The sequence below is a fragment of the Camellia sinensis genome, chromosome 2 (assembly GCF_055761805.1).
Source record: "Camellia sinensis isolate YWXY chromosome 2, ASM5576180v1, whole genome shotgun sequence".
In the NCBI taxonomy this organism is placed as follows: Eukaryota; Viridiplantae; Streptophyta; class Magnoliopsida; order Ericales; family Theaceae; genus Camellia; species Camellia sinensis.
In genome coordinates this window covers 174,585,445-174,612,161 of record NC_138962.1, presented here as the reverse complement: position 1 = coordinate 174,612,161, position 26,717 = coordinate 174,585,445, and the positions used below count along the sequence as shown (strand labels likewise).

The following is a 26,717-nucleotide window of genomic DNA, read 5'->3' as shown; positions in this document are numbered from 1 at the left end:
TTTTGAAGTATTAATTATTTTTTTTTGACAACAAATCATATTTGACCACTTGCACTAGTGTTCATAGAATTATTCGAAAAGAAATGGGGTGAGCCGTGCAACGTAGCACCGCTCTATATAAAATAAAGGTAAAATTTTACTTTTATTCTCTAATATGATTTGATCTATGTGTGAATTACGTCCTTATCATTTTAAAATAATCACATAAGGCTCACGTCATTGATGAACAAAAGCATAATATTAATTTTTGTTAACGGAACTTGTGAATTAGACTTTTTACATTCGTCTTCTAATAATCTTTTGAATTAAACCTACATATACATATTTTCTCTCTTCTTCCTCCCATGCTGCCAACTATAGCAAACTCCGGCCTTGTTTGGCGAGTGCTTATCTTAGTTTAAAAATCAAAAAGTTACTAAAAAAAATCAAAAAGTCTATAATCTATATCAAAAAATCAAAGATTTATTTTTCTTTCTACTTTTTACATATCTTTTCGTAAAAAACTAAAAAATCATTCCAAACATACTAATTTTTTTACCTCATATTTTAGCTAAAAAACTAAAAAGTTACTCAAATAATCTATTCCCAAACGAGGCCAACTTAAGCAAAATGTCAAGAAGGAATAGGATTTGGCAAGATGAAATCCCCTTGTATGTGATTTGCATTTTTTGTTTTTATCAGCGAAAAAGATAATTTTATTGATCAGATATAATGTACAAATGGAAACATTAATACATACATCAATAAAGAGAAGATAAGTGTACAGAGAACCATAGTAAAACTTTCTCTTCCGAACTAAGTTGGCGCAAAAAAAAACAAATTGAATCATATACATTGCTATTAAGATCTTTGAAGAGGAAAAATCATTGCCAAGATGCCAGGAAACCTCCCTACTACTGGAGCAGCATTGAGAGCCCTCACAAAGAGCCACTGTTCAAGATTCAATCCAAGAGACAGGAAAGTCACATCTTAATAATCCAAAGTATGATAAAAATAAATAAATAAATAAATACATAATCTAAAGGCAACAACAGACTATAAAATTAGATTTGCAAACTCCACACTCCCTCTTCTCCCCAACAAACATTACAAATGTTTTAGAAATAAAAATTTAAGGGCGAAATCACTCTTTATAGATGAAATATCTTAGTTGTCAAATATGTTGCATTTTCAGTGACGAAATTAAACATAAATAATGATAAATTATTATATTTTTGGAACAAATTTTTCTAATGAAAAAATAATTTGTTTTTGGTACATAAGTGGATTTTTTAGCATTTTTTTTTTTTTTTTTTTTTTTTTTTTTTTTTTTTTCGGTATGGCCTTTTAGTGACGTCTTTCATGACCACATGAATTTGTCTCCTAATATTTTTTGTAGCAAAATTTTTACTTTTAAAGATAAAAAAAAAAGATTTTATTTTTGAAACCCTTATTTGTGTAAAAGTGATAGCTAGAGCCAAAAATAATTTTAAAAAGTAAATAAATAATAATAAGGCAAAATCATGCCAAATTTAATCTCACACAAATTAGGTGGGATTCAAGTCCCCCCCAAAAAACCTAAATCGAGCGACCTTATCAATTAAAACTATTGTGGACTTTTCTAATTATGAAACTATTTTGTAAGATTTTTTTACCAATCCTCTCATTAATTAAATTGACCACACTGGAATAGTTAAAAATAAATAAAAGATGTGAAAAAGAAATCTTTGATGAGAGTCCATTTCTCACTTATTTTTCAACTCTCATTTATTGAATTTTGAAAAGTGTTGTGTGTTTGTTGATTGTATCAAATGGGTGCCTCTGTTTTTTTGATATGGTTGTATAAATTTTAGGCAATATGAAAATTTGATTTTTAGAATGTATGATGTGAAATTTCATTTTGATAAGTTGTACACAACTGAAAATATAATATTGGTGATAACTTATTAAAAATGACCATATAATAAAATTGCTAGCTCTAACCAATGCCGATTCTAGAATTTTTTATTAGTGGGTTGAATGTTTTTTATCAATATTTACCGTTGCAGTTATTAATAGTAACAACAAATATTTAATTTTTTAAGTAACGAGATAGATAAAATATAGGGTAACTTATAAATATACTTTTTGGAATTTAATTAAAATACAGATTGTTCTTTGTGATTTTGGAAATTACAACTATACATTGTCGGAATTTGTCAATTAACAAAGTTTACAGAAAAAATAAAATTCTTAACTATCTTCTTATACAATAATGAAATTACCAGAACTGTAACTTGAAATATATTGTTGACATTATTAAAAAATGTTAATTGACTTACTGGTTGATTAATAATAACAGAAGGTTTTACTATGTAATTAGAAAATTTAAGGGGTATGGTGTAATTTTAGAACTAGAGGGGCAATTAATATTTTAAGTAAATTCTAATAAACGTATTTATAATTTATTCTAAAATATATGACATGTCTTGTTGTCTCTATCAATTTTTTAGTAAAATCAACTACTCCTTTTAGTTCTAAAATCCAAACGCTGGCATATCAACAATGTAATTCTAAAGTTAATTCAAAGATATTAATAATATAATTCCATGTTAGATAGCCAAAAAAACCATCCTTATATTCTTATACATTCAATGAAACTATTCAAATGCTGATTGTAACGATTGCATATCTCTCTCTCTCTCTCAACTTGGGCTTGGAGTGTCCTCTCGATCGATCTTAGGTTCAATATTCACTAATTGTAATAATTTATTAGAGCTAAACCATACAGAGTATTTACTTTAACTTTAAATAGGATCCGCACAAGTGAACAGTCGGATTGGTCTCCTAAGATTAGTTGAAGTGCGCGTAAGCTGGTTTAGACACACGATTATTAAACAAAAAAAAAAAAGAAAAAGAAAAAAGCATGAGCATAGAGTCATCTAAAGCAAAGTTGAAATTTACCTTTATCCTTTTGCATTAAGCGGTATGAATGAAGTTGCTGTGGTTGGTCAAATTCTCATGTCAATTCCTGCAGATTAAACAATGATGATTGTAAGCGTGATACACGATACAAAAAAAAAAAAAAAAATGATGCAAGAAAGACGTAATTGCACTCCTAATACACTGTCCATGGTACCATACAAGAGAACTAACCTTTACAGCAAAGACAATGGTGATATCAAGCTGCTAAAGATGCTTTTTGATTCAAGATGCCCCATCTCCATCAATGGGCTCCAACTCTAGATCAGGAGTGTTCATGATCTTCGGCCAATCTGGGTCTCTATCATTTCGACATTTCTTCAACAATGGACAACCTTCAATATGCAAATGTTGAAGAGAGGCTGGGAGCCCCTCCTCTGGCAACGAATGAAGCACAGGACAGTCACTCAAGTAAAGATCCTTAAGACATGTAAGGTTCCTTAGCACTTCTTTGGGACCTAGGGACTTGAGATTGTGGCACGAACCAATACTAAGACACTCAATTGCAATAGGTAACCCTTGTTCTGGCAGTGTCACAAGCTGGGGACAATTCTGAATAGATAGAAGTTTGAGAGAGAAGATGCCTTGCAGTGATGATTCTTCTCCAGCCAAAGATACAAGATCACTGCAACAATGGATGTATAATGCCTTAAGCCCAGAGAGATGTGGCAATTTTGGAAGAATGTTTAGGCTTGAGATGTTCGAAATGACCAAGGAGAATAGAGAATTGGTGTTTGGAATTGCCCTCACTAGTGTTTCACCATGGCAATCATCTAGTACTAATTGCTCAAGACATTGAGAGATCTCTGGGAGGGTATTGACTTGTTGACACCCACTTATCTCTAATTTCTGCGGACAAACATATTTTGGCAGTTCCTGCAACATGGGGCATTTGATGATTTTTAAATCCGTGACACATCTGAAGTAAGATGCCATTACCTCAATCATTTTGCCTTGATCATTAACGAAACGAACGGGCTCATGTTGGCCTTGATCATTAATACGATAAATAGGCTCTAACTTTTCGTTCCAATCCTCCAGAATTAGATTGTCGACAAGTGTAAGAGAACATAGATAGGGGGTCAATGGAAGAGTCTTCAATGAGTCACACCTTTTGATCTTCAACAGTTCCATGTCAGGAAAAAAGTTAGGCAAACTTCTTAGCATGGGGCAGTTGCTAATCTTCATTATCTTCAGAGAAAGATATTCTGCCTCTGGCCATTCCTCCAACTCTGGCATTCCTTTAATGTGGAGCTCTTTAAGGTGATCTAGTTTCCCAAGAGACAAGACTTTGCATTTTGAACAATGATTTAAGGAAAGATTAACAAGATTCGGGAGCAACCTATCTCTTATCCATGATGGAAATCTGGTACCCTTGTAGCAGACAAGATGGAGCGCTTCGAGATTTGAGTGAGGTTGAAGGTCTTCAAGCATGCTTTCATCAGCTGCTTCATGTTGTGGATCACCATCACTATTGCTCCATTCAAATACCACCTTCTTAAGCTTTTCTTTCTCTTTCAACTTTGCCTCTGCTGCATTTGTTGCATTCTCGAGCTTTGAAATATGTAAAGTTCCTTTAAGACACTTCATATCCTTCAATTCATCAATTCCATAACCACTCTCATGGCTAATCTGAAAGGCATGTAGATTTTGGAGTACAGTTAGGCAACCTATTTTTGGAGGTAAAATGGATGACTTGAACCAGAACATATCATCCAGCTCGAGATGTTGCAAGTTGACCAAGTTACCAAGGTCTTTTGGCAGTTCGTAAAGCCAAAAGCACCCTAATAATTTTAGTGTTTCCAAATTGTAGAGGCTGCATATGGAGTTGGGAAGAGCTCTGATTTCAGTTTTAGAAAGATCAAGGTAACGCAACAACTTCAACTCTTTAACTGAGTTTGGCAATTCCATCAGTGTGCTGGAACTCAAATCCAACACGCGTACATATTTCAAACTACGAAACAATTTACCAAGGGCCTTCCCAAAGGCATTATGGTATTCACTAGTCAATATAAGCGTACGCAACTTCTTAGATTTCTCAACAATTTCTGAAGCATGCTTCTCGACTTCTTTACAAAGCAATGATACATGACGTGATCTTTCAGAGATATGGCACAATTCATTATCCTTGACTTGGTAGCAGTGAGGGCTTGAAATTGATTGTGCCAAGTCATGGATAAGATCATGCATCCTATATCTCAACATGTCGTCAATGTCTAAAAGTTGAAAGAAGGATCTCATCAACAACTCATCAAAATAATCATTTCCAATTTCATCAATCGTTTTCTCTCCTCTAGGATGAATAAAGGATTCTGCCTTCCATAATTTAACCAACTCATTCTTTTCAAACAAATAACCCTTGGGAAATATGTAACAATATGCAAAACAATGCTTTAAATTGGAAGGGAGATGGTCATAACTCAATTTTAGCACAGGCAGAACAATTGGCTTCCCAGTGTTAGTACTTTCTTCCTCTGCTTTCCAAATCTCGTGCTTCGAGATATTCTGCCATTTATTCACATCATTGTTACCGCGTAAAAGACCTCCCATTGCCTTGACAGCCAAAGGCAATCCATTGCACTTGTGTACAATTTCCCTACCAATATCCTCCAAACGTTTACGCACATCATCTGCTAAAACGTTTTGTCGATCAAATGCAATTTTTTCAAACAATGACCAACACTGGTCTTCGGGCAAACAATCTAAGAGGTAGGGAGGTTGTGTGCCAATGGTAACTTCTGAAACCCTAGTGTTTCGGCCAGTGATCAATACTCTAGACCCCTTTTCCCCTTGTTTTAAGAGTTTTTGTAGTTTCTCCCAGTCATCATAACTCTGAATCCACACATCATCTAGGACGAGTAAAAAGCGTTTTTTGGCCAATAATTCTAGAAGGCGAGATTCTAATTGGTTATCTGACAATGAGTTTGTATCATAATTCATCTCAGTCTGATATTCTATCATTTCTTTTAGGATTTTTTTATAGTCAAAATTCAGTGACACATACACCCACATCCTAAACTCAAAATGTTTTTTAACTCTATCATCATTAAAAACCACTTGGGCAAGAGTTGTCTTGCCCAATCCTCCCATCCCAATGACAGGAACCACCGAAATGTCTCCTTCCCTATCAAATTCCCTTGATAGCAACTGATCAACTATTTTGTTTTTGTCATCCTCCCTACCAACAACATCAGATTCAACCACATAAGAAGTAGTGTTCCTGCTCTCATATGTCTCTCTATTAACATTGACATTAAGATGAAACTGTTCTTTTTCTTTAGCAATCTCGTCAAGCCTTTCTAATATTTCCTTAATCTTATTCGCTCCCTCTAACTTGTAGGAAATTTTACTTGTACTCAAAAAAGATGGGAATTTTCGTACCTTGTGTTTTCTTTTCCATAGGGAGGCTTCGGTTGCTAAAGTTTCGAGTACGTCTTCTGCATCATAAGTTGCTTCTTTGAGCTTTCCAAGCCAATCTCTCAACTGCTCGCTTTCGAGTTGCTTACCTTCTGCATCTTTAAGCACAGATTGGATTGAAGTTAGCCTGCTTGATAGTGTTTTAACATCTTTCTCTACACCTTTCAGCAACTGGAACTTTTGGTTGATAAGGGTTGTAGCTTTCCCAATGACAGTCTTGACTATATGGCTTACTACTAGTGGAACTGGATCACCCATGGAATGATTCTTCAGAAGTAGAACAACAATTATCAAAGAAAAAAAGATGATAACAAGTGCAAAAAAATCTCAAGAATATAGGTTTGGCAAACTGTGAAGCTTTGTAGTTGTACCTCTCCTAATTTACATGCGCATATATAATTATTTTAAAATATGCTGTGACGTTTACAATATTAGACTAATTTCAACTATGTTTTATGCTTTGAAAGTGTATGTGAAATTAATATTAATATAAGTGATACTTTAAACTAATATATTTATATGTATGCCAGTATAATAAACTAAAAAAAATACATTATTTCAACAACGCTAGACAAGGATAGGGGTGTGATTTTGTCAAGCCTTATGGGCTCATGCCAAAATTCGGGTCGGGTCGGGTCGGGTAGGTCCAAAAAAGTTTAGGCCCAAGCTCAGGTATATTTGGGCCTTGGGTAGGTCGGTGGGCCTAGGCTTAGGCTCGGGTTTGGGAGTAACTGAACATTTATTTTTACTTTTTTATTTTTTTCTATCAAAATTTTATTATTTTTCATTAAAAAAGATACTAGGTCTTAGACAGGTAAGGTTTTGAGTGAGTTTTAAGTGAGCCGATGAGTCGGGCTAAGCAGGTCGGGCTTCAAAATGATGGCCCAGATCCAAGCCCATGGTCTCGAGTTGGGCTCGGGTCCGGATCTAAATGAGTCCGACCCACCCTGAGCCGTGAGTGAATTTCGGGCCGTCCAGGAATCGCGGAGCATGGTGAGAATAAAGGTGAAAACAAAAGAGAGAGACTGAAACGGTGCCGTTTAAGGCACAATAGGGAGGACTGCTGCGAGGGTCACAGTAGTGATCCCGCACCCCCACATACGATTAGGACACTTTCCAAACATGGATATGACGTGTTTGTGAAGGGTCTGAAATACAAAAATAATAATTAAAAAACTGACATGTTTAAAATGTGAACATGAATACTACGACGTGTCAGCGTCGGCACCCACAGAATATCATACTCAAAAGTTGTCACTGAATTTTCCTAAAGAGAAAAGTCCAACATTAGCTGGCAAATGGGTGATGTAGAAAACTTGATGAGTTCTCGTGGGACAATAGTAGGATTTATTTCTAATTTATTTTAATTTTTAGTTTAATTTAAGTTATTTTGATATGTTTAGTTCAGTTTAATAATACAATTTATAACTTTTTATAAGTTAAAAATCAACTTATTCTTTGAGTGAGGAAGAAAAAACTTAATTTATAAGTCAAAAATCAACTTATATTCACAATTATAAGTTATAAACTGTTAGGTTATAAGTTATAATCAATTTCCCACAGTTCTACTAAACGGGGTCAATCACGTTTTCAATAATTTTAAAATATTCTCTGATATTATTCATATAATTAATTATGCAGTTAAAAATTTTATGATTAAAACATGATAATTTATTTATATAGTTAGAAAATAAATGATAACTTATTATGTTACAATTTGTCATTATTATTATTGTTACTATTATTTTTGGGCTTTGATATCTTTTACAATTTGTCTTTAACTAAGAACACCACTAAGAATCTCATAATATTTTGAGATTATATAATTACTCTCACAACTTTGTACATACTGTGGATATCTTTTTTGTTTTCAGTAGTCATCTTCTTTAATTTGTTTAAGCCACATATATTTCATAAGTCATAAATAAAAATTATACTAAATATTTTAACAAATTTTTTAAAAATAAAATAAAACTCCATAAATTATATTAAGATAAATTACAATCACGTCTCCTAAAATTAAAATATATATATATATATATATATATATATATAATTAGTTCTATATCTTTGACATAATTACATCAACCTTCCTCTAATTTTAATTCATATAACTCCGAGATCCTTTTTTATTAGTAGTTTGTGAGTCTTATAGAAATAAAAAATAATTTTATCATTTTTTTCTATTAAAATATATTTTTATTTTTATTTTTTTTTCAATATCTATCCACTATCTATATTAATTTTGATTGTTTTGATCTTATAAAAAAAAATAATATAAAACAATTACGGCAAACGTATATAGCTGACTGTATTCTTCTAAAATCTCAAACCCATTATACAATAGTCCCAAAATCCCAGTAGAAAAGTCTCAAAATCCCAGTAGAAAAGGTTTTGTCCACATATTGACAAAAAGAAGATAAAGAAAAAGAATCTACATAGGCGTAAATAGAAAAAGGAGCATGAGCATGTCTAAGTTCATAAACAAATACATAATAATCAAGTAAACTAGTGTGAAAAAAAAGAAAAAAAAAAAAGAGTATTACATATCATTTTAACAGAAAAAAAATAAATTATACAAAATTACTTTCATCCAATTACAAAATTACTTGCATGCCTCATATTTTTATAATTTTTTTTTCTCTATTCCACTGTTAAGTACTTTACGAAAAAAAAAGAAAAAAGAAAAAAAAAGTGGTGGATGATTGAGACTAGAGCACTACTTCTTATCAAATTCCACAAAATTTCCATGGTTGTGGAAAAGTTTTGCACCATTGGCAAAAAGGTAATGTTAAGAATTAATAACTCAAAAAATATATATATATATATATATATATATATATATATTACAAAAAAAAATAATGTGTGATTCAAATTTAATTTTGGTATGATAGGATTCATAGTTAAAATAAATTTATACCACATATTATTTTTCTTAATATTTTTTGTGTCTTGAGTAGTACTGTTTGTTTGTGTAAAAAATACAAAAATATATTTTTTGACTAAAACATAAATTTTGACTAAAAGCATGAGGTTTTGGATGATTTGCGAGCATGCCAAAGCAATAGTGCCTAAGTTGTGAAAAATATACTTGAAAAAATTTGACTTTTGAACATAGGAGGTTTCGTTAAAAAAAAAAAAAAAAAAAAAAAAAAAAAAAAAAAAAAAAAACAAACAAACAAACAAACAAACAAACAGAGGAGGTTGTGTGAGACTCAAAGAGATAAAAGACTTCTTGATTTTTGTTTTGCCTCAATTAAAAAGACTTAAAATCTCCATGGAGTTTATTATGTCAAAAAGAGAGATAAATTGAGAGAAATGAATGCCAAAAAATATATTTTCATAAATTCATTGGATTGAACAAATAAAAGTATAAAAACAAATATGAAATCGAGTTACAAAATGGAATTGAAACAAAATTTAAGTCTCCAAACAATGCCTACGAAGGCTAAAAATAATTAATTTGACACAGATGTCATGATCTAAGGCTAAAATCTATTGTAAAGATGCCTTTCAAATCTATTCTTAAGTTGAACTAGGACTAAACTACGGATAAATAGTACTGTGTTATGTATTAAGTTGTGTTGAATATTGGATTGATTGGAGTTAGCTCCATCTTCATTTCTTATATTTATAGATGCCAGAGCCTCTTAAAAATCATGATTGTCTCTAGAAAATGAGCAATAACTTCCTGAAAATCTCAATAAAATCTTGAAAATGAGGTGCTGGACGGCCTCATAAACTGGCACATGTCTCATCTTCTTTCTTTTTCTCAGTAAGTGATTGGTTTGTTCCTTAAGGATTTGACTAACCAAATCATCTTTTAAATCTGAACTGTTTGATAGATGAGAATCTTAGATGGGTGACACCAAGGTTTTCAAACTCGGACCGGCCTGGCCGGTCAAACCGGTAACCAGGCCTTCCTCCGGTTCAAAAAACCCTCAAAACCCGGACTAGGCCAAAACCGGCCTTATTTGTAAAAATCGAAATAACTGGTGCCAGTTTTGGACCAACCCAGTTTTTTTTTTTTTTTTCTCTTTCCTATATATTTATATATATATATATATATATATATATCAAAATTTTGACTAAAAACTCTTATTTCAAGAGTCTCCTCTTATGAGGAGGAGTCTCAATGGAAGCTTGAAGAAATTATGAGAGTCTATTCCTATGTATAGAAAAAAAAATTTGCTCAAAGAGAACTTAAAAATTCAATGTGGGATTTAATCAAATTATTTGATTCATATTTGATTGGAGGGAGAGTTGAAAATTTTATTTTTCTCCAAAATTAAATTTAACATTCAATTAATTTGCTTAGAGGGAATGTTAAAATTTTTTAATTTCTTTAAAATTAGTGACTTTTTTTTTTATTTATCAATTATGATTTTATTGAATATTATTAGTAAATATTATGCAACATTTTCTTTTTATTATTTGAATAATTATATATATTTTTATTTATTTATAATTATAATTATATTTTTAATAATATAATACAAATCATGACGTTACGGTTCGACCTTTGCAACCCAACGGTTGAACCAATGAGCCGTGGATGACACATGTCTTTAATTGATCAAAGATATTCCATAAAAATAGTTACTGTTGAAGTTTAAATTGTGACCATTGGATGATGTAGATAGCGGAGGTACTTGTCATTTGGATATCTGCCACGTGGCCTCCAGCTGCTAACATAATTAAAACACACAAATATCCGCATAATAATATCCTTGAAGATTATGAATCATATATCCAGTAGAAGTTATGAATCATATCCTTGAAGAGTATAATTTGTTTATTTGGAAATTTAATATAGACCTCTTTAAAAAGAAATATATATATTTTACATATATTTATAATTATGTTTTTTTTTATTTAATTATAATCAAATTTTTTTAATTATGATATTATTTTAGTTATGACACATAAATTTTTTAATTATGACATTTTTTTTAATTATGACTTAAAAATTAAATTTATGCTATTTTTTAAGGAAAATTTACCCATAAATCCTACTTTCTAAAAAGTTGAACCATTTGATCCTAAAATTTTTATTATACACCATTTAGTCCCATTTTATTTTGGTAATATTGTTTATTTAATTTTCATTATTTTACAAGTTACAATAATACCCCTTTGTGAATGCTTGTTTCCTAAAAATTTGCAACATTATAAAAACATCACCAACAACATCAATTATCACCAACGGCGGTGGTACTTTCAAAATCCAAAAATAGTTGCTGTGTTCTACTCTGAGAACACAAAAACACCAAAAATTTCAGTCAAACACTCTAAAATTTTCGAAATCCTAAATCCATTAAACTAAATTTTTTTCTTAGACCAACATACAAAAGCAGTTTCAAAGAAGCAATGTTTCTGAAAATGATAAATTCGGGCCTTTAGATATGATGATGCAGTTCGTCCTGGGTGGATGGGTCGATCTGGTCCAAGCTCCTCAAGTTCCGATCCAGGCGGGTGATTCCACCAGATGACCTGCAAGCAAGTCCAAAGGGGAACGGAGTAGTTCCCCAGTGAACCCTCCGGCGAGCAAATCAGTGGAGGAAGAAGGAAATATAGAAAGAGAGAGAGATAGAAAAGCTTAACCTTCCTTTTGTCTTCGATTCTTCCTTATATCCTTTGGTAATCATTTCACTGTCCCTTGCGACGTGCCCCCCTCCGCCGAAAGCCTGTGTCGTAGCTTACCTTGTTCAGGGTGAGGGGGCTCTGTTCCGATAGGGAGGTGTTGTCGTAATAAATGCTGTGATGGGCTGCATTAATGGTGATGTGTTGTGGCAATAACTCTACAGATCTTTGTCTGCTGATGTGGCCTGTGCTTCACTTGCCATGTGCCCGAATGTCATTGGCCCTCCATGCCCAGGTGGCCTCCAGCTGTCTTGGGCTTTGCCAGCCGGGTTATGCTATGGGTCCCAAGCGATGGGTCTGGGGTTGTTTGCTGTGGGCTGTAAGCCTTATGGGCCTATCTATGTCAGTAGTCCCCCATTTCCGAGTGCAGCTTTAGTCCAACGAAGGGAATAGTAATAAGGAAGAGAAGTGCGAACCGAGTGGAGAGGCCGACCGTTAGGCGTGCCGACCGCGAGGCGTGCCGACCGCAAGGGTGGCCGAGCGGGAGGGGTCGACCATGAGGCGTACCAACTGCAAGGGTGGCCGAGCGGGGGGAGATGACCGTGAGGGTGGCCGAGTGGGCGGGGTCGACCGTGAGGTGTGCTGACCGCAAGGGTGACCGAGCGGGAGGGGTCGACCGTGAGGCGTGCCGACCGCAAGGGTGGCCGAGCGAGGGGGCGAGCGTGGGGCGTGCGCGGGGCTCAAAAAAAGGGGGGGCATGCCATGTGATGAAGTGAAATGGAAAGGACAGGGTAAGGGGAGGGGACAGTGCATCGTGGCCATACACGTGGCAAAATCGTGGAGGAAGTGAAGCGTTGGAGCGGAAATGAAACGATAGGTCACGAGGGGGGGTTTTGAAAAGGCGGTTTTGGCGGTTGATTTGAAAGGTTTTGAAACGAGCGAAAGTTAATTTGGATCCATGGAATACGGGTAAACCGTGGGTTTTTGGTATAATTCGTTTCACCTACCTTGTTACAAAAACTCAAAATACCCAAGTGTTAATTCCTTCATTGCGCACGACACACCTTTGCAACATTTGCTCAACTTCCTTGCTCCTGCGTCAGAAGTGAGTCGTAAGCAAACCCTAGAAATGGCACAAGAAGAAGTGGTGAATGTGAGGGTGGACCCCCTGGGAGACGATGATGCAGAGGAGCTAGCAGCGCGATATAGGACGGAGACACGAATGGTGGGGGTGAGGGAACCGATGGGACAATCGCAGGCGTCAGCCCTGATAGTGGTTCCAAGGCCAATAAGCCAGGTAGAGCCGGATCAGTGGCACACTAAGGTTGACAAATCCACAATTACTGCGGTGGATTTGGAGACTATCAGGGAAAAGTACCAGATTCCAGCTGAGGTGGAGTTATTGCTGCCAACATCAAGGGAAAGGTCGTCTGATGCCAGGCCAGGGGAGTTTTCCCTTTACGAGGAGGCGCTTAAAGGTGGGCTGAGGTTGCCACTGCCCCAAGTGGTGGTTGACGTACTGAACCGTCTGGAGGTAGCACCGGGGCAATTGATGCCCAATGTATGGAAGATTCTGCTGGCCTGTGCTAGCGCGTGGCCCAAGGTGAATGGAGGGGAAGCCATGGCGGTAGACGAGTTCTTTTCCTGTTATAAGGCTTCGGAGCAGCAAGAGACGTGGGTCACCCTACAGGTAGTGATAGGGAGGGGGTTGGTGGCGGGGCTGCCGACATCGATCAAGGAGTGGCGGCTACGGTGGTTCTACGTGTCTGTCAATGGGGGACTGGGAGTGCGCACCATCTGGAAGGTGCCCATTAGGTCGATGGAGCCAAGACTGGGGGCAGCGGCGGAAGAGAGGGTGAAGAGGGTGAAAGAGTGGAGGGAGAGAGAGAAGGCCAAATGGGACGAGCTTGTTCAGCCGTCCGCATTGTTTGAGGCAGGGTTGGGACCGCAGCCGAGGGGTGGAGACCTCGGCCGAGCAGAATTGGAGGCGAGAAGAGAAGTTCAAGAAGCAGAGGATCAGGCCATACTGGCCAAAGCCATGAAGTTGAAGGAAGCGCGAGGGAACCGACCGCCTCAGCCGATCATGCGGGAGAGGATCCGACCGCGCCCAAGGCCGCTAGGGGGGAAGGACTTAAGCAGTTTTGAGCCACGACCACCCCCAGTAGATCCTGTAAAAGAACAGGCCAGAAAGGAGGGGAGGCTCTGAAGATGAAAAAGAAAAAGAAGAGGAGTGCCCCAGAGGGAGCTGCAGATGAGTCTGGGGCCAAGAGGGCTAAGGTGGCACCAGCTGAGGTGGAGGCCCCTGTGGCCAAGGATACCCCAGAGGTGGTGGGGGTCACCCCAACACTGGAGGTTGTGGAGACTGCCCCAACAATGCAAGTAGGAGTTGGATTGGCTGAGGCTGAGCCGAGCGGGAGGGAGCAGACCCAAAGGGGCCTTGCATCCTAGGAGGGAGGGGTCCATCTGGCCACGGCAATCTATCACGCTCGTGCGGTAGCTGGAAGGTTGGAGGGAGAAGAAGGCCCAGCCAGGGCGGGGGCAGACCGCTTGGTGAAGATTGTGGAGGAGACAGCCCTGCGCTCGGCATCCGGATTCAATGAGGCTGACCTGCTGAGGGGGTTATGCTCCGCCCAAATGGAGGTAACCACCTTGGCAGGGGCCCTTCTAAGGAAAGCAGGGGCTGCCAAGCTAAAAGCTGAAGAGGCCAAGGCCCAGTTGGCCAAGTTGAAGAAGGAGAGTGCCGACTGGAAGACTGCCCATGCTGAGCTGCAAGCAGTCAAGTTGGAGCTGGAGGACACATGTTGGAAGGTCGTGTCGCTCGAGTTCCAACTGGCTGGCGAACAGAAAAAGGTGGAGGAGTCTGAAAGAGCCTGCGCCGTTGCAGTCGAGCGGCATGAAGAGGCCATGAGCAGCAATGAAAAGCTGGTCAGGCAAAAAGATGAGGCAGATGCCAGAATTGGAGATCTGTTGAAGGAGTTGGAGGATGAGCGCGCTAAAGCAGAGGAGGAGAAGGGGAGGCTTGTGAGGGAGTTGGAAGCAGAGAAGGTGAAGGCGATGGCGGAGATGGAGAGTCTGCGGAAGGGAATGGAAGAGGAAAAGGCAACGGCGGCTGCTGAAAGGGGGGCCCTGCAAAGAGAGCTGGATGAAGAGAGGGCGAAGGCGGCTTCTGAGAGGGCGGCCTACCCCGATCTGTGCATCGCAGCAGTGGAGCAATACAAAGGGTCTCCCGAATTTCAGATGGCAGTAGATGCCGCAGTCGCCAGGAACCTGGCTGGGCAAGAATCTGGGGGGGTGGGCCCATCAAGGACGACTGCTGGAGGTAGGACGGAGGCAGAAGTTATTGAGAGCTTTCAGCAGTCAGACTTTTACAAGCACGAAATGGCTGAGTTCTGGGACAGCGGTTGGAAGATGTTCAAATGCAGAGCTGATGAGCTGTTCCTAGACTTGGACCTGAGTAGTGTAACGATTGGTGAAGATGATGTGGCCCAGACCCCCTGGACGAGGGCATTGAAGAAGAAGAGCTTGTATCCAGCGAGGAGGAATAACCAAGGGAGATGAAGAGCCCCCTCTTTGTGTTTTTTTTTTTTTTTTTTTTTTTTTTTTTTTTTATTGTAATGAACTTGTGTACACATTGTAAATGAATAAAATTTCGTTTATGTTGTCAGTTGACTGTGTTGGCCTGTATTGTCTAAAATGAATGAAGGCTTTGTCATAAAAACTGGTCATAAAAATTGTGCAATAAAGATTCGTGCAAAGTTAAGTTAAAAGTTCCTCCCTGCAGAGTGAGATTGGATTTGTATGAAAATTGAAAGGATGATAGTAGTTTATTGAAAAATTGGATTATGAAATTGTAGAACATAATATTCGAATGGGGTTAGCACTTCCAGTTTAATAAGTACGGATGAAGAATCCATGGATGAGGACAGAAAAGTAGGTTGCAAATCGTAACTAAACGGTTAATTGTAAACTTGTAGAGAACACCTTTGGAATCTAACTAAGTAAAAACGTGGTCCCGGAATTGTGAATAAGTTTCAAAATGTGACTGAGTGTTAAAACCGCGGTCCTGCTTTACGAAATTTCGTGGATAGGATAATCTCAACATGGAGTGCTCAGTTCTGGCTGAGGCTTTGAAGTGCTCAGTCTGGCTGAGGCGTTGAGTGCTCAGTCTGGCCGAGGCCTTGAGTGCTCGGTCTGGCCGAGGCCTTGAGTGCTCAGTCTGGCCGAGGCTTTGAGTGCTCAGTCTGGCCGAGGCCTTGAGTGCTCGGCCTGGTCGAGGCTTTGAGTGCTCCGTCTGGCTGAGGTTTTGAGTGCTCGGTCTGGCCGAGGCTTTGAGTGCTCCGTCTGGCTGAGGTTTTGAGTGCTCGGTCTGGCCGAGGCTTTGAGTGCTCCGTCTGGCTGAGGTTTTGAGTGCTCGGTCTGGCCGAGGCTTTGAGTGCTCCGTCTGGCTGAGGTTTTGAGTGCTCGGTCTGGCCGAGGCTTTGAGTGCTCAGTCTGGCTGAGGCTTTGAGTGCTCGGTCTGGCCGAGGCTTTGAGTGCTCGGTCTGGCTGAGGCTTTGAGTGCTCAGTCTGGCCGAGGCTTTGAGTGCTCGGTCTGGCCGAGGCTTTGAGTGCTCGGTCTGGCTGAGGCTTTGAGTGCTCAGTCTGGCCGAGGCCTTGAGTGCTCAGTCTGGCCGAGGCCTTGAGTGCTCGGTCTGGCCGAGGCTTTGAGTGCTCAGTCTGCCTGAGGCTTTGAGTGCTCGGTCTGGCCGAGGCTTTGAGTGCTCAGTCTGGCCGAGGCTTTGAGTGCTCAGTCTGGCCGAGGCTTTGAGTGCTCAGTCTGGCTGAGGCTTTGGGTGCTCAGTCTGGCTGAGGCTTTGAGTGCTCAGTCTGGCTGAGGCTTTGGGTGCTCAGTCTGGCCGAGGCTTTGAGTGCTCAGTCTGGCTGAGGCTTTGAGTGCTCGGTCTGGCCAAGGCTTTGAGTGCTCGATCTGGCCGAGGCTTTGAGTGCTCAGTCTGGCTGAGGCTTTGAGTGTTGCAAGTGAAAGTGTCATGGGAGCGACATACAGACAGTTGAATTATAAAAGCTGAGAACTTCGGTCGGAATTTGCATTATGTATTAAAGAGGAAAATACAACAATGTTGACAATACAAAAGTATGAACTCATTGATAGTAACGCTTCAAATGTTCCGCATTCCAGGGATGGGGGAGGTCTTGGCCTTCCATGTCTTGTAGTCGGTAAGTGCCTGGTCGTGGTCGGGCTTTCACAACGTAGGGTCCCTCCCATTTAGCTGCCAGTTTGCCCTCGGTTGGATTCTTTGTGGCAAGAGTCGCTTCTCTTAAGACAAGGTCCCCTACAGAGAACTCTCGTGGTTGAACTCTGCAGTTGTAGTGTGTTCTCATTTTCTGCTGGTACGAAGCCAACCTGATAGCAGCCGTCTCTCTGAGCTCTTCGATGAGGTCCAGGTCTGCTCGATGGAGCTCTTCGGTTGAGGCGAGATCCGGATGTAAAACCCTGGGGGTGGGCAGACCGACTTCTACCGGAATAACTGCCTCAGCGCCGTATGTTAAGCGAAAAGGGGTTTCCCCAGTGGGAGTGCGAGCAGTGGTTCGGTAAGCCCAGAGTACATTTGGTAGTTCCTCAGCCCAAAGGCCTTTAGCAGCTTCGAGCTTAGTTTTGATGATTTTCAGAAGAGAACGGTTGGTGACCTCAACTTGGCCATTTGCTTGGGGATGACCGGGGGAAGAGAAGCATGGTTGAATCTGGAGATCTGCACAAAATTTTTTGTACTTCGCATTATCGAATTGTTTGCCGTTGTCAGAGATGATGGCTTGAGGGATGCCAAATCGGCAAACGATCGATTGCCAGATAAACCTGGTGGTGTTCCGCTCGGTGATTGTGGCAAGGGGTTCGGCCTCGACCCACTTGGTGAAATAATCAATGGCGACAATTTCGAACTTGGTCTGGCCTCGTTCGGTGGGAAGTGGACCAACCAAGTCGATCCCCCATTTGGCAAACGGATAAGGGCTGCAGAATGTGATTAACTCTGTAGGAGGAGCATGGGGGATATTGGCGAAACGTTGACATTTATCGCATTTGAGCATGAAATCGGTCGCATCCTGATTAAGAGTTGGCCAAAAATACCCAGTACGGAGTATCTTGTGGGCAAGGGACCTGCCGCCTGAATGATTACCACAAATTCCCTCATGGATCTCCTGCATTACATAAGTTGCTTGAGCTGGATTGAGGCACCGCAGATATGGCCGGGAAAAACCGCGCTTGTACAATATACCATCGATAATGATGTAATTGGATGCTCGGGATCGGACTTTGGCTACTTGCTGCTGGTCATCTGGGAGTGCCCCGGTGGTCAAGAATAGGAGAATGTCGGATGCCCAAGGGATGAGTTCATTTTGGATGTACCGTACAGCTTGCAGGTCGGGTGAAATGGCCGGATGGTGTAGGTATTCGAGACGGACATCATGGCTGAGATTAGGATGGTCAGCAGAGGCCAGCTGAGCCATCTCATCTGCTTTGGAGTTTTCCGCCCGAGGTATATGCCTGATGTGGAAGGTATTGAAGAGGCGAACAAGGGGAAGTGCCATATCCCTGTAAGCTCGCATTGTGTCTTCCTTGGCTTCGAAGTCCCCCGTCATCTGACCGACGACGAGCTGGGAGTCGCTGAATACTCGGAGGTGGCTGACACCAATGTCCTTGGCAAGGCGGAGTCCTGCTATCAATGCCTCATACTCAGCCTCATTGTTGCTTGCTTCAAACAAGAAACGGAGGGCACATTTGAAATAGCCGCCCTCGAGGGAGGTGAGGATGAGGCCGGCCCCACTTCCTTCTCTGCGAGACGAACCGTCGACATTGAGAGTCCAAGAATGAGGATCTTCTGGCTCTGTTGGAGTTAGTGGGAGTGGAGGGGTAGTGGTCGGGGCCGGATTGGTGAACTCTAGGATTAAGTCAGCTACAGCTTGCCCCTTGATTGCTGTCCGAGGGCGGTAGGAGATGTCGAATTGGCTGAGTTCTACTGACCACTGCATTAGTCTGCCTGAGAGTTCTGGTTGCTGCATGACCTTTTTTAGGGGCTGGTCGGTGAGGACCACTATGGAGTGGGCTTAGAAGTATGGGCGGAGTCGTCTGGAGGCAATGACCAAGGCCAGGGATAGTTTTTCCAATAAGGGGTAGTTCTACTCCGCTCCCCTGAGAGCCCGACTGATGTAATAGACCGGCCGTTGGATTGAGCCATCTTCTCTGAAGAGAGCTGCACTAACTGCGGTGCTCGACACTGCTAAGTAAAGGAAGAGGGGCTCGCCCGTGATTGCCTGTGAAAGAAGGAGAGGATTGGCCATGCATTGCTTTAACTGTTGGAAGGCCTCTTCGGATTCAGCTGTCCATTCAAAAGTCTGCCGAAGAACTTTGAAGAATGGTAGGCACTTATCTGTTGCACGGGAAATGAAGCGGTTGAGGGCCGCCACTCGGCCGGTGAGTCTTTGAACTTCTTTGACCGTCTTAGGTGACTACATCTCAACCAAGGCCTTGATCTTCTCAGGGTTAGCTTCAATGCCGCGCTGACTGACCATAAAACCCAAAAACTTTCCAGATCCTACGCTAGAGGCGCACTTCTCTGGGTTGAGCTTCATCTGGTACTTGCGTAAGGTGGCGAAGGTCTCTCGTAAGTCAGTGAGGTGATCGGAGGAATATTTGCTTTTGACTAGCATGTCGTTGACGTAGACTTCCATGTTCCGGTCTATTTGGTGATGGAAAACGGTATTAACCAGCCGTTGATAGGTGGCCCCGGCATTCTTCAACCCGAACGGTATTACACAATAGTGGTAGGTACCTCGGTCGGTAATGAATGATGTGTGTTCCTGATCAGATGTGTGTATCAGGATTTGGTTGTACCCAGAGAAGGCATCCATGAAGCTGAGCATTTGATGACCGGCCGTGGCGTCGACCAGCAGATCTATGCGGGGAAGGGGGTAGCTGTCTTTGGGACAAGCTCGGTTCAGGTCAGAGTAATCGACATAGAGTCTCCATTTGACATTGTGTTTGCGGACGAGGACCATGTTGGACAACCATCTAGGGTAGTCCATATTTTTGATGAATTGGGCCTCGAGGAGCTTGTCAACTTCTGCGGCTATAAGAGTGTTGCGCTCTGGATAGAAAATGCGTTGCTTCTGGCAGTGGTGTCGAAAGTGGGGTTCGATGCTGAGGCGATGGGTTATGAAGGAGGGGTCAATGCCTAGCATGTCTGAATGGGTCCAGGCGAATACATCTCTGTACTCGGTCAGGAGAGCGGTAAGGTCGGCCTTGGCTTGGGAAGGTAGTTGGCTGCCGATTTTGGCAGTTTTGATTGGGTTGGTGGGATCAATGTTAACTTCAACAAATTCCTCCACAGGTTCTCCTCTGACCAGCTCGTCCTCGTCTCGGACGTCAAGCCCTTCGATGATCATGGCCTCTTTCAGCTTGACTTCTTTGAGTGAGGCGACATAACACTCCCTGGCCACGGTCTGTTCTCCTTTGACAGTTCCGACGCCGAGATCGGTAGGAAATTTGATGGCAAGGTGATAGGTGGATGTGATGGCTTGGAGGGCGTTTAGGGCTGTGCGGCCAAGGATGATGTTGTAAGCAGAGAGGCAGTCGACCACAAGAAAGGTGAGCAACTTAGTGGTTTGCCTCGGGTGTTCGCCAATGGTTATAGGTAGATCGATGGAGCCGATGGAGGTCACACGGTCGCCGGTGAAACTGACCAGAGGGGTTTGGAGGGGAGACAAGCTTTCTTCCCCAATCTTGAGCTGGCGGAAGTAATTGAGGAAGATGATGTCTGAAGAGCTGCCGTTGTCTATGAGGACTCGTCTGACCTTGTAGTTGGAGAGGATGGCGGAAATGAGAAGAGGGTCATCATGTGGGTAACGGACTCCTGCACAGTCGGTGTCCGTGAAGGTGATGGGTTCGATCCACTGTTTTGACTGTTTGGAAGGTCGGTCCACCGTCGCCACTGCTTTGTCTGAGCCCTGCCTTATTTTTCTGAGCTCTGCCTTTTGAGCCGAGCGGGATGGTCCCCTGCAAGCAAGGCCGCCTAAAATGACTCTGATTTCTCCGACTGGTGGAGGGGGATTACCTGAAGGTCGAGGCTGTGGCGGTGGGCGGTCATGGCCTTGGTTAGGTGGGGCTTGGTTCTGGGGTGGTGTATGTCGGCGATTGTTCCTGGGAAGGTCGGTTCTTTGCCTCTGCTGAGGGCGGGTGTCTGTGAATCAGCTGAGGCGGCCCTGACGTATGAAGGTCTCGATCTGATCTTTGAGGTTAATACACTCGTCGGTGGTATGGCCATGGTCTTGGTGGAAACGGCAGTATTTGGACTGATCTTTCCGATTGGAAGGGTTTTGTGGAGGCAGGGGCCACTTGAGGGGGTAGTCCCGCTGGATCTGATTGAGGACGTGTTCCATGGGAGAGTTGAGTGGTGTGTACCACTCGAACCGATCGGGCGGTCGGGTCGGAGCCAACCGGTCGGCTCGGTGGGGTCGGTCATTATAGTGGGGTGTTTGGCTATTACACTGGGCGGTCTTGGGTTCTGAGTCTTTTCTCTTGTCTCTGGGGGTCGGATTTTTAGTGATTGGCTCCTACCCAGCGGCCAGGGAATCTTCAGCATTCATGTATTTCTGGGCTTTGGATAGTAGGGCTGCCATGGTGGTTGGAGGGTTTTTGGAGAGGGAGAAAGAAAATCGGACGACTGTAGGCTGGCCATGAAAGCCGTGAGGATGACCTTGTCGTCGTTTTCCGCTACTTGAAGGGCTCCGGTGTTGAAGCGGGTGACGAAGCTGAGGAGCGACTCCCCCTCGGTCTGACGAATGTTAAGGAGTTGGGTGGCTGGGCGTCTCTGATGCTGGGCTCCGATAAAATGGCTCAGGAAAGAGTCACTGAGGTGTTGAAAGGTAGAGATGGAGTCCGCCGGTAACTGGCTAAACCACAACCGAGCTGATGCCTTCAGTGTCACGGGGAAGGCTCGGCACATGATCTCGTCAGGGAAAGCATGGAGGATCATGAGGGTGCGGTAGGTTTCCAGATGGTCGACTAGGTTCGTCGTGCCATCGAAAGAGTCAATGGTGGGCATTTTGAACTTGGCGGGCAATGGTTTGTCTTGGATGGAGGCAACAAAAGGCGAGTTGGTAGTGACTGAGGGCTTGTGCTGAATGTTCTGCATGACCCCTTGTAGTTGGAGCTTTCTAGCTTGGAGTTCAGCGTCCCAGAGGGGAATGTTGTCGCCATGGTCGGTCAATGGAGGCTGGACACTGTTGGCTTCCCCCTCAGGGGCTAGTGCCACGACTGACGGGCATGGGGGTGGAGGTGGTAGGCTCATATGTGGAGGAGGAGGAGGTTGTAAACTTTCTGGGTTGAGCGGAGGGGGTTGTGGAGCAGTGTGGACCGGGGTTCTTTCTTGGTTAGGTGGAATATCTGGAGGTGGAGCGGGGAGGTTTCTTTGGAGTAAAACACTGATCAGGGCCTGGTTTTGCTCGGCCATGCGGTTAATGCTGTTGGTAAGTTCGATGATGTACTGTGGTGGGTTGTTTGGATGGGGAGGGTCTATTTGATGATCGGCGGTATTATGGTGAGAAGCCATGGATCTAGTCGTGACCATACACCTGGACGGGTGAGAGGAAAAGGTAACGGGGAGAAAGGGGGGCTCCGGCGATAGTGAACACAACTAGCGCACGAATAAACCACAACTTCCCACAGACGGCGCCAACTGATGATGCAGTTCGTCCTGGGTGGATGGGTCGGTCTGGTCCAAGCTCCTCAAGTTCCGATCCAGGCGGGTGATTCCACCAGATAACCTGCAAGCAAGTCCAAAGGGGAACGGAGTAGTCCCCCAGTGAACCCTCCGGCGAGCAAATCAGTGGAGGAAGAAGGAAATATATATAGAGAGAGAGATAGAAAAGCTTAACCTTCCTCTTGTCTTCGATTCTTGCTTATATCCTTTGGTAATCATTTCACTGTCCCTTGCGACGCGCCCCCCTCCGCCGAAAGCCTGTGTCGTAGCTTACCTTGTTCAGGGTGAGGGGGCTTTGTTCCGATGGGGAGGTGTTGTCGTAATAAATGCTGCGATGGGCTGCATTAATGGTGATGTGTTGTGGCAATAACTCTGCAGATCTTTGTCTGCTGATGTGGCCTGTGTTTCACCTGCCATGTGCCCGAATGTCATTGGCCCTCCATGCCCAGGTGGCCTCCAGCTGTCCTGGGCTTTGCCAGTCGGGTTATGCTATGGGTCCCAAGCGATGGGTCTGGGGTTGTTTGCTGTGGGCTGTAAGCCTTATGGGCCTATCCATGTCAAGATAGATCTTCGAATGCAATGTGATTTAGAGAGAGAAGATTGAAAACCATCTCTCTTCAAAGACGTTGCAGCAGGATGTATGCCTTTCGCCGGCGCCGTTTCTACTCCGTTCTTCCCTTAGTTCGTCCATGGAGATTTGGGAATCTAGGGTTGGAGTGAAGTGAGAAGAGTAGTAACCAGTAAAATTACATCACAAAAGGAACTAATGTTGATGATGTCGATCATGGCGCTTTCTCTTAGTTTAGTGAAGTAATCGAATTGAAGGTTCGTTTGATCCACACGTCGCAGAGATCAGATCTGTTCCGCGGATCTATTCCGAACGATCAGGATCTTGATGGGCGCAACATCACCTTCAACGGCGCCCAGTCCCGCGGAAGCGGTGGTGGTGGAGGCGGCGGGTTCCATGGTGGTGGTGGTCATCGTGAGGGTGGATACGGTGGTGGTGGATGTCATTGATGTTGATGATGGAACTAATGTTGATGATGTTGATCATGGCCCTGATGTTTGATGATGTCTAGCACTGATGTTGATGATGGATCGCCCTTTTTCCGTAATTTCACATTAATAAATTACCAAAGTTGTCCAGCAGTTATACCACACACGCGTACAATGTATATGTCCTCAATGGTCAATTTCCTTACAATGGGACTGTTCAGTTCATAAGAAAACATTTGGGACTAAATAGTATATAAGTTATTAATTTGGAATTTATTGGTGCATAAGGCGTATTTATTTCAAAACAAACAAAAAAATAATTTTTTTTTTCATCCAAACAAAGAGTTTCGCAAATAGTTGAGTTAAAATAGTTTTTTAATTTGACAATTTTACTTTAGTTATGAATTTTAAAGAGAATTGCGAAATATTTTAATCAAAATTGTCATCTCAAACGTGACAAAAATATTGTCAACATAAAAAATTATGATTTGTACAAATGTTACAATTTGTATAAATTATTTCACAAAAAATTTAATTAATATAAAAATCTTTTCTGTTACATATTTTATTTTTCTAATTATTTTGTTGTTTTAAAAAATAAAGAATGTTTTTGTATTTTGTAAAAAAAAAAAAAAAGAAAGTCTATAAATATGTTTAGTTATGAATTTTAAAAATATATATTTTTTTTTTCAGAACAAAACTTCCGTTTATGGGTTTTGACGAAATGCTTTTTTTTTTTTCCAACAATTTTGATCTCAAAATCAAATAAGACGGTATAAAAAAAAAAAAAACAACAAAAGCCGAAAAAAAACAAGAAAAAAGAAAACAAAAATGTACAACATTGATAAAATTCCGGAGTGCAATTATGCGACAGGAACATCACTACTCGCTGCAGGACAAACGACCACACAAAAAAAAAAGAAAAAAAAAAAAAAAAGTCCCACCAACAAGTTCTTGCAGCTTTGTTTGAAAAAATTAGGGATAAATTAGGAGTTTTGAAAAGATGATAAGAATTTTTTTATTTTTTTTGTTTTCAATCAAATTTTTTAATTTTTTCATAAAGTTATTTAAAAAGTTGATGAAAAATTATTTTTTTACTTTTTTATTAATATTTTTTTATACCTAAATACAAAATGATTAAAATACCTCCACTCCAATGTACAAAAGTGCAAGATTGTCACCCATTACTCATTTCCCATGCGTTGCCTCGAATAAAATGCGTTGCCTCGAATAAAATGTTGTAACTGTAATTTTGGCTTAGTAATAAATGTCATTTTAGTATACCGAAATACCTGTTGTTTTGCCCAAACAATTGTTTCAGTATTGAATTTCTTTTTTACGATTTTTTTTTTCTTTCTCTCATGCATGTGATGTAATTCATATGCAAAAGAAGTCAAGGTAACATTCGTGTACGGGTGTAATTTTGACCCGTGGTTCGCAGGTGGCTCGAACCTCGCCCGTAGCTCGAGGTGGGCCGGTCCGTTTAGACTCGAGCTCAAGCCCAGCCCGAGCCCTTGGGCCAGGGTCTGGGCCATCGTTTTAAAGTCCGGCCCGCTTGGCCCGCTCAAGGCCCGCCCAAAAGCCGGCCTGAGGCCCCGCCCGCTCGGCCCACCCGATGTCCAGTGTTATTTTTAACAGAAAATAATAAAATTTTGGTGAAAAAAATAAAATAAAATTGTTTAGGCCTGCCCAAAGCCTGAGTGCAGACCTAAGTCCAAGGGCCTGGCCCAAGGCCCGCCCAAAGCCTGAATACCTCTGGGCCTGGGCTTGGGCTTAGGCCTAACTTTCTGGCCTATGGCCCGGCCCGATTTTTTGGTGGGAACCCGCAAGGCCCGACATGGGCCCGGCTCAGCCCGAGCCCAGATGGGCCAGCCTGGGGCGGGCCAAAATTACACCCTTACATTCGTGCAATATTGCTACACACTAATACCAATCGTCATACATTGCATACTCCAAATGTGATTACAACCCAAGCTCAAGTTGATTGCGCACCAACACATTTTTAATAAATTTTCTAAATTCGTTCATTTCTATGTCATCATCGCCCTCTGCATTTGGCATGTCATTAAAAATAAAATTCCTTGCGTTGGCCACCCTGTTGAACGCTCCATTTTCATTTGAGTTGCGGTGTATAAAACTATGTAGTGCCATTAATGCCCCCACCAATGGCACCTGTACTTTTCCAAAATCATACTGCAGCATGTTATGTAGAAAACCCCAGCACGCTTTCTATACTCCGAACGTACGTTCTATTGCACTCCTTAAAGATGAGTGGACCGTGTTAAATATTTCGTTTGCATTTTTTGGCTGTCCACCCATGCGGAATTGTTCCTGGTGGTATCGACATTCCTTAAACGAGGCAAGAAAGCCTTTTTAGTTTTTGTACCCAGCATTAACGAGGTAATACTTTCCTGCGTGTCATGAAATTAGTTTGCATTACTACCGTTAGTTAACAAAAATTGTTAGACAAGTAATCAACCAATAGTGCACACCCCCAACTCATTTAACCTTCCTCTGGGTGTGAGAATTGTTTGGTCGGGTCTTGTGTTACTTCATGAAAAACTCTGTTGTTGTGCATACTATCTTCCCAGCCACATGAGATAAACGTAAAACATAAGCCAAAATCACAAACTGCAAGGATGTTCTGCGTGTGCCGCCCTTTTCGTCCAAAATATGGCAGCGCCTCGCGCGGCTTTAGAATTGCCTCAACACGTGTCCAATCAAGCGCGCCAATACAATCCTGCACAAGCACACGATGCAGTTGCATAATGTAGACTCAACTTTCTTCGCGTGCCCCCCTTTCGGAGAGGCTCGAATTGGACTCCTATAGTTCGGACTCCTGTCACGGTTCTGAATCTAGTCTCACAAAGTGCAATGTAAAACTGATAAACACCAAAGAGTCTAATCCGGCAAATCATTTTGAAAAATTAGATTTTGAATCCAATAATGCCAAAACTGGACTACTTTGCCAAATTATAGAGTCGCAACCTAAATATTTTATTTTGAGAAATTTAGGAAACCCTAACTCAT

At 41.7% G+C, this 26,717-nt stretch overlaps 1 protein-coding gene across 1 annotated transcript; it reads right to left on the bottom strand.

Moving 5' to 3' along the window:
- Positions 1-664: 664 nt before the first annotated feature.
- On the bottom strand, positions 665-6,863 carry LOC114310524 (putative disease resistance protein RGA3). The gene is made up of 3 exons (XM_028256563.2): positions 3,115-6,863; positions 2,923-2,989; positions 665-930 (listed from the first exon to the last, which is right to left on the bottom strand). Exon 1 carries the CDS (start codon positions 6,613-6,615, stop codon positions 3,166-3,168), a length of 3,450 nt encoding a protein of 1,149 aa, XP_028112364.2. The 5' UTR covers positions 6,616-6,863; the 3' UTR covers positions 665-930; positions 2,923-2,989; positions 3,115-3,165.
- Between the last annotated feature and the right edge of the window lie 19,854 nt (positions 6,864-26,717).